Source organism: Melospiza melodia, chromosome 12 (assembly GCF_035770615.1).
Source record: "Melospiza melodia melodia isolate bMelMel2 chromosome 12, bMelMel2.pri, whole genome shotgun sequence".
Lineage (NCBI taxonomy): Eukaryota > Metazoa > Chordata > Aves > Passeriformes > Passerellidae > Melospiza > Melospiza melodia.
The window spans coordinates 28,259,949-28,274,806 of record NC_086205.1 but is presented as its reverse complement, the minus strand read 5'-3'; the positions used below and the strand labels follow the sequence as shown (position 1 = coordinate 28,274,806).

The 14,858-nt window shown below is 41.4% G+C and overlaps 1 protein-coding gene across 1 annotated transcript in view; it reads right to left on the bottom strand.

Moving 5' to 3' along the window:
- Window positions 1–14,858, bottom strand: part of WWTR1 (WW domain containing transcription regulator 1) — a 43,318-nt gene that overhangs the window by 10,211 nt on the left and 18,249 nt on the right. The window contains exon 2 of the mRNA XM_063167511.1: window positions 10,918–11,054. Within this exon, the coding sequence (XP_063023581.1) occupies window positions 10,918–11,054 (137 nt within the window). The remainder of the gene's footprint in view (window positions 1–10,917; window positions 11,055–14,858) is intronic.

The following is a 14,858-nucleotide window of genomic DNA, read 5'->3' as shown; positions in this document are numbered from 1 at the left end:
TGGCACCGACGGAGCCCGTGGGGCCGGCTGCAAGCACCGACAGAGCCGTGGCACCGACAGAGCCGTGGCACCGACAGAGCCCGTGGCACCGACAGAGCCCGTGGCACCGACGGGAGCCCATGGGGCCGGCTGCAAGCACCGACAGAGCCCGTGGCACCGACGGGAGCCCGTGGCACCGACGGGAGCCCGTGGCACCGACAGAGCCCGTGACACCCACAGGAGCCCGTGGGGCCGGCTGCAAGCACCGACAGAGCCGTGGCACCGACAGAGCCCGTGGCACACACAGGAGCCCGTGGCACACACAGGAGCCCGTGGCACTGACAGAGCCCATGGCACACACAGGAGCCCGTGGCACACACAGGAGCCCGTGGCACACACAGGAACTCGTGGCACACACAGGAGCCCGTGGCACTGACAGAGCCCATGGCACACACAGGAGCCCGTGGCACACACAGGTTCCCGTGGCACACACTGGAGCCCGTGGCACCCACGGAGCCCGTGGCACCGGCTGCAAGCGCTGACCCACTGCACAGGGCCAGGACACACTGCTCTCTCACAGGAAGGCATCCTTAGAATTGCTGCGCTTCAAATGACTGAGACAACTACTCCATCTGGCAAGATCTGCACTAGCAATTGCTTAATAAACGATTTTATATGTTCTGAGTGTATCAAACAGGAATACTTACAATATAATAATACTTATCCTGGTATGTTCAAATATTTACCTAATGAACTAGTAAATAACATTTTTTCAAATTGAAAATTCCTAGAAATGTGTGCCTATAATAGGCAGTAAGCTAGTAAAAATATTTCAATTTAACACTGTCTTTATTGACAGATTTAAATCAATTATTACTGGAAGTAATTTCCAATTAACAACTGAAACCTTTTCTGCTAGAATATGACCCATCAGTCCCCCACCTTTGGTAGGATATTCTAAAGGTTGACAGGGGAAGAACATCATAGATGGCAGGGTTAGAAACAGGACCTTTAGTAAGCAAACCTGAGTTATACCCAGGTAAACCCCTTCACTTGCTGACAGAAGACTGTTGCTGAACAAGTTAATACTGCTTAGATTGCTAATATTTCTTAAATCAGCATCATCTTTTCTGATCAAATTCAGAAACTATAAATCAGAGCAGAATTCTCTGTGAGACAGACATTTTTATTCACAGAACTGCTACGGAAGAAACTAAGTCTGTGTAGCTCTCTGTGTGTCACTCTGGTGCCAACATGTCACAAAGCTAATAGAATGCCCTGTGCCCTCAGACAGCAGGTATCCCTCCTAGCTTACCAAGAAAATTTCTTCCTGTTTATGGTGCTAAGAATAGCACCATAATCCAGCATTGAAATCCTCCAGACAAGCCAGGAGTGAAACACAGTGAATTTTCAACATTTTAACTCCATGGTTTGCTCAGGACCCAGGTTAGATTTATTACTGATGCAGATCAGGACTAGCTGCATGGACCAGGTGAGAATTAGTCCTGGGCTATCACAGGACCAGATGGATCTAAGGGCAGCTTTACTACCTGTAGGTGGTGCAAAGCCCACACTAAGAAATCCTTCTGGACATTGTGGAAAGCATGCAGGCAGACCTAAACCATCTTTGCAACCCGCTTCCAGAAGCAGGTGCTCTGGAGAGTACTGCACACTCCACACACCACGGGAGGTTTAGATTGCAGATTAGGAAAAATTTCTTTGCCAAAAGGTTTGTCCAGCTCCAGCACAGGCTGATCAGGACAGTGATCCATCCCTTGAGGAATTTAAAAGCTGTGTGGTTGTAGCACTCGAGGGCTTGGGTCAGTGGTGGCCTTGGTAGTGCTGGGTTAATGTCAGACTCAATTACCTCTGAGGGCTTTCCCAACCCAAATGATTAGTTGATTCCAATTCTATCAGATCTGGGCTAGATCTTAATGCAATTTCATATGCAACACTATAGGTAATGTCAGGTAGAGTTTGTCCTGCAACCCTACCTACCTGGGCAAGCCCCAGGACCCCGGCAGAACGAAGCGTGGCAAAGTGTGATGACAGTTATTACAGGACTAAGACTTCTTACTGCTTTACCAATTTTCACGGTGTCAGTTTTTCAAACAACAAGAAAAAAAACTGACTAAATTAAATTGCTTTTCTTAACGGTAGAGTTGCAATGATATGCATAGGAAAATGGAAAAATATTTTATCTGGAACACTTTTAAGCATGTTTGATAGGTTTCATACTGTCTAGACTTCAAACTAATAGTGCATCTTTAAATACATTGGTAGAATAAAAAGAATCACAACAATGGGCAAATTACCCTTGTGGTATATACTTGAGCTTGGTTTGTGAAAAATATTTTACCTAAGTGCTTCTCCTAGGACTGCTCAACTGAACCAGAACTGAACCCAGGCAGCAAAAGTGGGTTGGTATACAGCTGGCAACTTCTTGTCACTAACAGTCTGAACAAGGCCAGCGAAAGGAAAGTCTTGGGTCAGCCCTAGTGAGCAACTTAACAAACAATGACATTGTGCAAATCTCCGTTCCGTGTGATATACTCATATGGCACATCTGCTGTGATATTTATGAGGTTTTAGTAATTCCTGCTTTAATTTGTATTTCAGCTCTGAATTTGTATTTGAGTGGTCTGAGGATCATAATGAAGTCTGGATTAAAAAAGAAAAACCTGCATTTCCCACTCCCGCCACAGCCCCCGCAGTGACCCCGCAGACACAGCAGGGACCCCACAGCTCCTCTCGGCCAGGGCTCTGCGGAGCCCCTGACCAGCGGCTGGCTGGAGAGGGCAAAAAGTCACCACATAAAAAACAACCGGTCTTCAGTGAGCTTCAGTTCACTGAGCAGGGTCTGGGACTCCAATGCAACATCTCTAAAGTTCTGCAAAGAAAAATATACTCAAAAGCTCAAATTTACCACTCTGTGGTAAAGGAGACTGGGTCTAAAATGAGAGGAGAAAAGTATCACCACTACAGCAGACAGACTCAGGGTGGCCTTAAATTCAGTTCTCCTGGGGAAGACCTAATTATTTTGCAAAATTAAGTAAGTCTTTCAATAAACAGCCATTATGCAATTATCCAGCCCAAATGAAAGCAAGTAAAAACATGGAGCTAAGTTCCAAACCTGAACTATGCAACCACAGTTCCATTGCAGTTCACGAAATTGCAATTATTTTGTTTACATCAAGTTAGACCTATGCGGTTTTCTTTTTCCAGTTAGAAGAAAAATAAAAGAATTCTTTTATTGCTTTTGTTTGCCTTTAAATTAAGAGTGATATCCTAGTGAATTAGGTTTTCTGACATTGTAGGAGACCTTTCTGTGGATGACTTTACTGGATATATACTAGGCAAGGATTATTTTGTGGGAAGAGACATGCAAGTTGCAGAAGCCAAAACATGCAAGTGTCAATCATTTTTGACATATGCACTGAACTGATTGCACGTACTTTTATTATTAACATAATGACATTTTTATTATTTAAGTGTCAGAAGTGTAACTGTGGGTCTTTCTGCTCTGTTTATAGGCAGCCCAGACCCAAATTCAGATGAACTAGCCAAAGTCAGGTCTCATGCAACACAGTCTGATGAAAAACAAATGTCTACAAAGGTTAAAATAAACCCCAAAAACTGAAAAACCAGCCATACTACAGTTCTGAGTTAGTTGTGACACTGTAAAGAAAAAAAGACTGGGCTCCCCTCCTTTTCTCACTCCAGCCAACAAAGAACTGCTTGTTTCATTTATTTCCCAGAAAGAAGCATTAGCCTTCTAACAAGGTCAGCAAAAAATGCTGCTTTTCAGTTCTGGTGCATTTTGTTCCAAAAATCTGTAAAGTATTAAAGCAAAAAGTTGCACTATCCCAGCGCACAGAAACTCCTTTATTCAGACTTCTGAGCTGAAAATAGCTATATAGAAATTTCTCATAGTTTTCAACTGTTAAGGCCTGTGATATCCACATTTAACTAATCTTTCCCATCTTCAATGATTTAAGATTTTAAAAATCAATACAAACAACGTGCAGGTGCAACATCAAAGCTATGTTTTAGCAGGAAGTTATTTAAAAGATTGGAGATTTACTCTGCAAGCACTTTTAACAATGAATCACTAACAAAAAGTGATGATGGGAGACAGCTTTAATGCTAATGATTAATTAGTGATGACTGTTAGATTTAAAATATTTAATAAATTATTTTTACTTTTGCTTCATGCAGTCTTCAGCTTTTACATTTCATTTCCTTTGAAACTATGGAAATGACCCTCCACTCTTGCACTGGTACTTGTTTGGATTACTGCCCTTGAGGGGAAATGCTTACACCAACAGGAACTTCTTTGTGTCAAAATTAAAAATTACTAGAATTTGAAAAAATGCCAATCTCTCTCTTGAACACATCAACCTTTAGCATTTCAGATTTACTAGATGGTCAGTTGCTGGTTTAAAGGTTTGATTTAACTTACCTGATTTACTTTGATTTAATTTACCTGATACTGAAGTTACTTCCTATTAGACTCTGGACCTCTTAGCCACTGTCCTTAAACATAAATAAACTACTCCATTTGAGATCTGAGAAATCACTTGTTAGAGATTTTAATTGCAAACTACCAAAATCCCCTCATTCTTTTGAGAGCTGCATCACAAACCACTCATTCCCACAGATGAATGTGCAAGTCCTCTATAATACTTTCAGGTCTCAGAAAGTAATCATCAGAAGCAGGTGCCAAGATTATTCACACTGACCACAAATGAATTGTTTGCTTCTTTCAGGATATCCAGTAATTAAAAATGATCTGGAACAGGAAGCCTTTCCACCACGCAGGTGGTATGAGGGTATGGACTACAGAGAGGGAAAAACATATTCCTCTCAGTGTCACACATTTCTAGCCAAGGCAAACCAAGACTTGAAAAATCCTGGACATTAGTGAACACACTTCATGGACATTAGGGAACACTAAAATACATATAATTTGGTTTTGAACACTTTGGGAGTTTCTGTGTTCTTATCTCCAGAGACTTCTTTGACATAGTTACCAAAACTGCCTTTTATCATCCCTAAACAATAGTAGCTACACCTCTTTTATCGTGGCAGGATATGGAAACTTTGGTTCATGTGTTTATTGTTCCTAGACAGGATTTTGGCATTGTTTTATTGATTGGATTTCCTGGCTGGTTAAAAAAATTGAAAGCAGAGGCAAAGTGCTGTAACTCCCAGTTGTCCAGACCCATTTGAAATATCACTACCAATACAGCTGAAAGATAAATTTCTTAGATTCATGGATGATTTTCTATTAAACAACAAGCATCAGAGGCTCTTCACAGTAAAAAATTCTAATCTGTAATACCCAATGTCCTGTATCTTAGAGAACCAGTGAACTAATAGTGAAAGCCATCCTGCTTGTATCACTTGGGTCACACCTGCTTGTGGGTCTTGAAAGAGTACATTCTGAGGGTAAGGCTCTCTTCCTCAGAAAGGAAAACCAAAAATTAAATAGTTCTTCACCTGGAGTTTGATACAAGAAGTAGACGTGGTTGAATTCTCAGGATCAATGCATACAATGACCCTAAACAAATTAACATCAGGTTTTCCAGTGTCTTCTGCCTGAACTGGTTGATTTATAAAATTAAGATAAATATTACCAGCTTCTACCAGAGATGAGTCACGTTATTTTTCTTATAGTCAGTATTTACACATAATCTGCTCAGGTGAAAATGTCAAGAATAAACTAAAGTACATGTGGCACCCTTCTCCCTCTGCCAGAAATTCTTCTCCATTCTTGAGCGTGTGCGTGCGTGGGTGTGGATGTGGATGTGGGACATGTTCTGACACTGCTCCACTCAGTGCTGATGACAGAATTTTCTTCATGGTGCCAGTCTCCTTCCCGAGGAACATGTGAGAACTGCACCAGGACCTTCTCCTCTGTCACAAATGATTTCTACAGCTGTGTGCACAAAGTCCCCAAGCTTCTGCTCTGGTCCCAGCACTGACCCTGCTTTCAGCAGAGGCTGGGTTGGAGCCCTTGCAAGGCCCTTTCCCAGCTAAGCTATTCCACGATGGACACAACCACAACTTGTGCAAGGCCTCAGCCGTGTGTGGAAACTCAGCCAGGAAAGAAGGCCTTACCTCAGAACAGGCATCTCCACCTTTGTGAGCTCACAACATTAATACTGATCACCCAGCAACTGTCCCTGCATTCAGTACACCTGAATGAGTCCACTAATGAGGTTCTTATCAAATCTCCTTGAGGATGTGACTAGCAGACAGCTGATAAACCAGTAGCACAGAGACTAAGTAATACAATTTACTCCAGATATAGAGTACAGGAACACTGAAAATGTCAGGAACTGCAACACTATTTATGATTTTTTTTCCCTGTAAATGTGCATATTAATGAATTCATTCTGGCAGAACCTAAGAGAATATATATTTATAAGTTGCTATGTCAGTGTACAGAATTAAAAGTGATCCAGGTACATTTTCTGAAGGCAGCCTTATCTGGGCCAACTGATACTAAACATCAACCATCATTGCAGAACAGCCTCAGTCAGCAGGGACCTTGAAAGACCATCTGGTACAAAGTCACCTGGAAAACAAGACGCTGCAAGGGAGAAAACAGAGAGGGTAACAGAAGATGGCTCAGCTCTAAGCAGAAGATCCACACGAACACAGCTTGCTCCTGAGCTCCAGGCTTGTCACTCCCTCCCTGACAGCCAGGCCATAAGGAACTACAGCATTTAAAACCCTTTCTGCCCATCAATCCCATCTCTGCGCACAGTCTAATGAATCACACAGGTTCTCTTTTGTACCAGAAGGAGTAAAACCAGGCACACCTGTCCGTAATTGCTGCTGCAGGAGTGTCCACTGTGAGGAAAGGCGAAAGGGACAGTGGTGGCCGTAGGGAGCATCAGGGACACCCCACCCGGCTGGACTTGGCAGCCTGAGTTAGACCAAACACCACTGTTAACCACGGTTAGATAAACTGAAATCCCCCCTATCCACACCCAGACAAACTCAGAGGCCTTTCACAAAGTGGCAGTGCCCAAATCTCTCAAACCAGCAAACTCTGGGCACCCCTTAACACACATTTCTGTCGCTCACACGGGACGTAGAGTAGCTGTGCCTTGCAGCCTGCAACTGCTATTTGCTCCAAGGCCCAAATCCCACACCCAGCTGTGCCACAGGGTGGGCAAGAACTCTTCTGAGGTTTTTTGCAGATAGGATGTTCTTTTTGTATGAGCTTTTTAAGGAACTCACATATAAATGCAAGCTAACTCATGCAGAAAATGTAAATACTATTAGACGGGTTCATTATTTTATGGAAAAATAAGTTGCAAATTGTTAAATTTGGAAAATATTTAAATAAAGACCAGATTGTGTTTACCCACTGAATGAAGAGTACAATCACAAAAGAAATCTGTTTAAAACACTTTGAAGGGAGAAGGATGGAAATAACAATGGTTTTGAGTGTTGCCTAATGTAGAATAGAGAAAGACTACAAAACAAGTAGCATTTAATTAAAAAAATCTTGCAAAAGAAGCTCCTGTAAGGACCTATTTTTTCCTCGAAACGTTGCTACATGTTGTGGAAAGTCACCCTCCACCATCTGTGGAGAGCAGGGAATGCCATGCAGGCAGCAGGGTGGGGGCTCAGGCTGAGGCTGCAGGGTGACCCCAGCCCGGGGGATGCAGCTGCCTCGCCTGGCCCTCAGGCACAGGGGACACGCTCTCCTTGCCCAGGGACCTCAGCCTGACAGCCAAAACAGAGATTTGGAATAACCCCACTTCCACAAACGGCCCTTGATTCTACTGCATTAACTGATTGGCAAGAGATAGGTAATACCTCCTCAACCAGCTGGAAAAGACTCTGTTTTAGAAGGGACAGAAAATTAGGATCTCTGCAGAATCAGCATCACAGTAAATGAAGTTTCTGAAGATGCAAGAAATACACTTTTTCTGCTTGTCTTTAGTCTGACACTGATCACTTGCCCTTTGCTTCCAACAACAAAACATACACTGAAAACATTCCTATTAATGCTGTCCTTTCCTTACATCTACAAATATACATATACAAATCATCTTAGCACAACAATAATGGTAAAATGAATAAGTCTAAATATATGCTAACCCGCAAGAACATGTTTTCAATCTGTGTGACAAATATTCCTTTTCATTCATGAAATCTCACTGAATTTAGCCATGGTGTTTAAATGAGCACGGAAACCTGCCTAGCATATATTACTTTCCTGTAAATTCAACAAGATGCATCAAAGAAAAAAACACCCGATGCCTTTGTTCTATAATATTTAAAAGGCAGTGCTTTAAATGTTAGTGTGAAAACTAATGCTAATGAAGTGTACGCTTACAGCTCATAAATAAGCAACATAAAACCATAGTAAGAGAAAAGCTAGAAAAATACAGCAGATTTTTTGTAGTATGACTACTAACCTCAACCAACTTTCACTATATGCTTTTGTATGCCTCCAGCACAGGCATACTATGATTTGGTATCACTTAGTCCCACTCTGTGCTTTGATAAAATGTTTGGAAGTGCCCTTGTACAATTCCAAGCAAATATTGCTGAAAGAAGTTTATAAACCAAAGCAACAAGCTTTACAAAACAAAACTTATTTTCCTCCTCTTCATAAGAAGTACAAGGAAAACACATGTGTTAGCAATTGGAAGTGCAGACCAGTGTGCGGACCTGAAATACTAAAATATTTTTCTTTTAACTGGCACATCTTCAAAAGAAAAACTTTTAGTTCCTACAATACAAAAAAAAAAAAAAAGCAAAAAAAAGCACTAAGGCAAAAGACAGAGGCACAGACTTCATTTGTGCAGCACACAGGCCCTGCCTTTTGGCCATGGCCATTTAAAAATAGAGGCATTCTGCTGCAGCACTGGAAACAACAGTCACAGGGATTTTAAACTGCCATGTCAAGTATTCAGGGGCTGCAGTGCTCTCTGCAGATTACTGCAATCTTTCTGTGTAATTCCTCTGTGTGTATTCACACGCATATACACAGTTTCTAGATTAAATCTTGCAAGATATATTTCTTAATAAAATAGTGTCACATTTAGTGTGCCTTTGAAAACCATCAAAATGAGAAAAAGCTCACCAAGACATATTGATGGAACGTTTTCTGGACTAAATAAATTTGTACACTGAGCAGATTTTTACATACTATTTCTAGTGGGAAATTCAATCACACATCTGAACCACTACACCAAGAACTGCATATAAACCTACACAAAAAGTAGAACCTCATATTTTACATATATATATATATAAATATATATATATATATGAAGGGTACTGAATGGAATACAGACTGTATTTAATGGGACAGATTTTGAAGTCTGTGGAAATACCCTTATTGGGCACATGAAATATCTTCAGGAACAGACTTTTCATTAGGTATGGACTTTTATTTCTAATCCTTTGAATCTCAAGAAAGATCCTCCTCTAAAATTCAGTATACATGTGTTTTAGTCCAGGATTTGGCTTTCATTCACTTCCACTAATAAACTGAGGGGAAAAATGTTCTGTACGCTGTCCTGATTTAGGGTACTGCTGTTTTTTAACTAGGGACAACGCAACAGATGTTAACATAAGTGGAGGAGCTGGTATGAACAAAACCCCTGCTGTCCTGTTCTCACCTTTCAGCCATTCCAGCGCTGCTATAAACAGCCTGACCCACGCGCAGCTGTGGTCTGAAGCCACAGCAGAGCAATTGTTGGCTTCACCATGTGCTGCCACGCTCCGCAGATACCCTAGCCTTTCAGATGTCTTTGAAATTTCTTCTGCAGATATCCACTCTCACATTATGGTTTGCTACTGCCCACTGAATCTTGTAATGCAACCAACTCTTACTGCATATATGCAAGCAAAGCAAAGCAGTTGATGAGAAAAAGGTAGAAAAAAGAACTGAAGCTAATTACCTCAGAGGTCCTAGGTGTTTCTTATAAATTTAAGACCAAAGTAAATATTACACTACTTCTATTGGTGATCATTAGCAGACAAATGTTCAGCGTTTTCTTGTCATGTGAAGACACAGCACTCATGAACCACGCTGCAAGTGGACAATCAAGAAATCATGAGATCAACTTACCAAAAATTAACCAGAACAAGAAACTGCTATGTGTTTTAAAGTCTCCCTTTTTGACATCTTGAGCCTGTAAGCTCATCTTCTTGAGCAGTAGAAAAGTTAAACTCCAGAATTGAAATATTAGGGATTATTTGTAATTCTCAATCATACGTGAAAATGTTTTCTTCCATTTACAAATTTTCTTTAAAATTTTTGAGTTTTAATGCCTTTATTTTCACTAAGTCTTAAATCTGGCAATATCAGATTTATGTAAGTTGACAATTAAATTTACACTTGAAGTGCTAAACAGAAACAGCAAGGGAACAACACCAGTTATAAGAATTTTGTGGGTAATTCATACTGCAAAGACTTTTTAGTAGTTTGCAAGTTGCTTACAGTGCAGAACCCCACTATGCAAAAGCCCCAACATCATAAACAAACTGACAAGCAAACCAGCTACACCTTCTGACCTGAAGAAACGTAGGACTAACTGTGCACAAGGTCTCCAACAGCCTGGACATGATAGGGAGGGCTTGTGGGGGTTTTATACCACCTCAGAACAGAAAAGCACAGACAGAATTTATTTTTCTATGTCTAACACTATGCCAAAAAGCCACGGAGGCTCTAAAATAGATCACAAGATGTTAGAACTTCTCCTCAAACAGTACAAATTCACTTGCTGCCAACTCTACAGAGGGGAAAATTAAGTAAATGAAGGGGAGAACATACTGTTAGGTCAGACAGCAGAATCAGAGCTACCTTCTTGAAGCAAAAATTACTTTGACAAACAAATCAGAAGGTGTCTCTCGCATCTCCTTTGTGTTTTCACCAGAGAGATGCCACCCAGTACTCACTGAGATTTGGCTGGGACATTGCCATGCTCCTCTGTGGTGCCGGCGTGGACGTGGCTGCAGGACGGTGGCTAACGTGACTCAGTGCCTGGTTCATCGGCTTTCGAGGATCTTGCCACGTTGTAATTTTTTCTATATGACTGAGAAAGAAAAGATACAAGCTTAACATAAAATATCTGGTGTGCTATTTACACAGTTAAGCATAAGGTCATGAAAATCCTACTTGGTTTTCTTATTCCACATCTGCCCTTGTCATCTCACCCTCACCCACTTGAAATTATCTATCATCTGCTTGCTCACTTTTTCTTCTGATCTTCTGCCCCTGCTGTTCTAATTTCTTTTTGCTCTACTGCTGAATAATTACTTTTATTTGAACAACTGAAAAATTCTATTGTCGTACTGAAAATCTGTAGTACACACTCATCTTCAGATTATTTAATTGTCTGAAAGTTGTTTACTCTTGTCCTAGCAGTGTTTTTCTAAATACACAATGTATGGCCATTCTTCACTCAGCAATGGTCATTTTCCTGAATATTGAAGAGACAAGTATTTGTCTTGCCAAATCCAACTGCTTTCTTGCTTTCCACATTATGAAAACTATGTCTCCAAGAGTACCAGCAAATATTCCCACTACCAAACCAGGCAGATTACAGCTTTATGACTCATGTGTAATCACCAATTTCTCTGTAAAGGCACTAAGAGTTTTTATTGCCATGTAGTTAACAACATACCTACCATTTCAGTATGCAAACACTCATAGACATGCATTCTCCCGAAAACAGTGGAGTCATGCACAAATCCACATAAATTTTACAGTGAAGTACCAATAACAATGATCCCTGCAAAATATGTTTGGCCACAGAATTCAGTGGTAAAAGAACTATGGTTTAGTTGCAACTGAAAGTTTACACTGAAATGCATCTGTTTTGTAAGAAATTTAACAGGACAAGCATTTTCAGGATGAGCATGTAATTCTACTTGAAACAAGGAAAGAAAAAGGAAGTGTGTTGAAGCAATCAATAGCCTACTGTCTATCAGGGGATTGCCTGGCTTCAAGCCCAACCAGCTAACCAGGTTCTGTCTGCACTGGAGTGAGCTCTCCTCTGTTAGCTCTTTTGTCACAAAGAGGTAAGTCTTTAAGAAGAACATGTCAAGAGGCATAAAAATTTAAACATTCTGTGTCTGGAAAACCATTTTGATTCAACTTTCATAAAAGATCACCCTAAAATTTTTGCTGAGCTCCATCTTACACTTATCATTGCTTTTGCAGAGCCCAGTGGCACGGCCACCACTGCTGTCACCACTCCACACCCAGCTCATCACCAGACCAATTCCACAACCAAGTTTCAGTCTATATTGAGATGCACATCTTGGGTATTACCAAAAATAGTGTGAATTACAGGAAGTTAAAAAAGAAAAGAACCTAGACCATTTTTTAAAGAACAGAAAAATGTGACATCTTTATGCAGTCTGTAGCCATTTTCTTCTCCTAATATTTTGCATTTAATGTACAATTCTCAAATGGAAGATCACACTTTTACATGATTGTTACTCAGCTTCAAACTGCTGAGTCAGTTCCTTTCTTCACAGCTTCTAGAGTATTTGTTATTATTCACAATGCAACCACTCACCATTGCTTCTCTCTAGGATTAAAACATTTAATGCATTAAAATTTATTCTCCCGTCACTGTAAATTTTTATTACATTTTAGCTTTTATTCTCTTTACTCTTATATTTCAAGTATAAGAATTCTTGCATACAGTGCATGAAGTCACAGAGCCTCAAACTTTAACAATATCTTGCCTCATCTATAATATTGAAATGGAACTATGTAGATAATTAAAGAACTTCTACGACTTACTTCTATAACTTTTACAAGATTCTTATTTGAGGCATATTCCAACACACAACGAGGTAGCCCCAAAATCCATACTAAAGTTCTCACTTTCAAGTTTTTCATAAGCAATTTTTGCATCTCTTATTATTGTAAGTCCTAATATCAGAGCTGGCCATTTCTCAACAAGGTCTTCGTTCATAAACAAGCAGAACAGAAAAGCAGAGGTGTCCATTTTAGCTTCTGTTTCTGCATCACGAGTGAGACTGATGAGACTGACTGTATGCAAACAAGAATTTTACATGTTCCAATAAAATCAGGGAAAGTTAAATATTTACAAACTCAATGATAAAAAACCTCAAATGAGACACACAAGAATCTGACAAATAGGACAGAGAACATGCTACCATAACAGCTTCTCCAGCCTGCTCAGATCATGGCATTCCCATACATAAAGTCCTGCAGGGCTCCAATACAACAAAATTGTATCCCAACAGTCGACCCTCATTAAAGGAAAATTAAACCAAAGCTCAGATGTAAACAGCTGAGTATTTTACCCAGACTTCAGGATTCTGTTCCACCTGTTGCACCTTAGCCCTTTGTTAAATGCCGCCTGTTTGGGTGTCAGTCTCCTGCTTTGAAATGTCAGCGTTCCTCTGAATTTGTGCTGCTGCTTTGTCCTGCATTTTGTAACTGCGAGGCTCCGATCCCTGACTCCCACCGCGGCCTTGCCAAGACGTCTCAGTGAGTTTGAATCAGCAGCACCAGCACTAGGGACACCAATTCTCTTTCTGCTTCTGTGCACTCCAACAACCAATGCATCTCAGTGGGCTCTATTTTCAGACCTTTCTTTCGTGATTTTTTTGTTTTGTTTTGTTTTTTTTGGTATTAGGAAATTCAGAGCAACTTATCTAAAAAGGTTGTAGGGGAGCTGAGAAAGACAAACTGATTATTCTGTGAGTGCACTATCACCGCAAGTAACACAACCGTGGAGCTCGACCAACAGTGTGAAGCTTTTTCGGGGTACTGTCAGACTGGCCCAGGCACTATCTAACTGGTAATATTGGGAGCCATATTCCAACAGGGCACTTTACCAAAGGGGCTTAGACACGGGCACTGAGCGTGGGCTGTGCGAGCGAGCACATCAGAGCCAAGCTCTGCCGAGGGGGAGGCGGTGACTCACCCCGCACGGCCCGGCTCTGACTCAGGGCCCCGCAGGGACACGCCGCTCACCCTGCCCTGCAGCACCTCCAGCCACCCAAAGCAAACGTTGGGAAATCGGTTTGCATCTCCTGCAGCACAGCCACGGCACTGCCCAACCTCCTCTGTGTCCCTCTGCTCCCCGTCAACAAAAACAGCGCACAAAGGAAGTGTACTGGAAGGCAGGGGCCATTCACACTGCTCTGACACTGCGTGATGTGGAAGATACGCCTTTATACCGATGGGAAGGTTTTTAAATTTAAGAAAATTACCTCAGGGACACAACATTTGAGTCTATTGTCTGAGCTTGCTCAGGGTACTGCAGTGCAATTTCTGGTAAAACTACAACCAGAGCCAAGCCCCACACTATTCCAGTAATCACCATCATGCAGGATGCGGCAGCCAAAAGGGAACTGTGTACAAACCCACAGAATATTGGGCATCTGTAAAAGTCTAGTACCATCTACTTCTTAAAAAACTTACCTCTAGTATTCTTTTTTATGTGATCTTTTATTTCTTACAGTCATGGGAAGGAAAACGCAAGATGTGAATGGGAATGATTTTTAGCTTTAGAAACAATTACCGTATGTGCACACCTCCAATTCTCCCAGAAACTAATGGAATTTGTTTCACATGCCACTGCACTGTGAAACCAGCCTAAATGCTTACCAGCAGTAGTTACACTTATTGGGACATTTAGAGACCTCCAAAGCCACTGCTGACCAGGGAACAGCTCCTCCCTAAGGATGGCAGAGCAGGGGTGCCACTGTCACACCCTCACGGGCCCTTGCCTTTGGCCGGTGAGTTTGGCCAAGGGTAGGACCAGGAATCTCGGAAGGGGATCAAGAGGATCAGGAAAATGCTATAATTAGGTGGTACTTCACAGCAGCTCATGGCAGCTGTTGGGGCT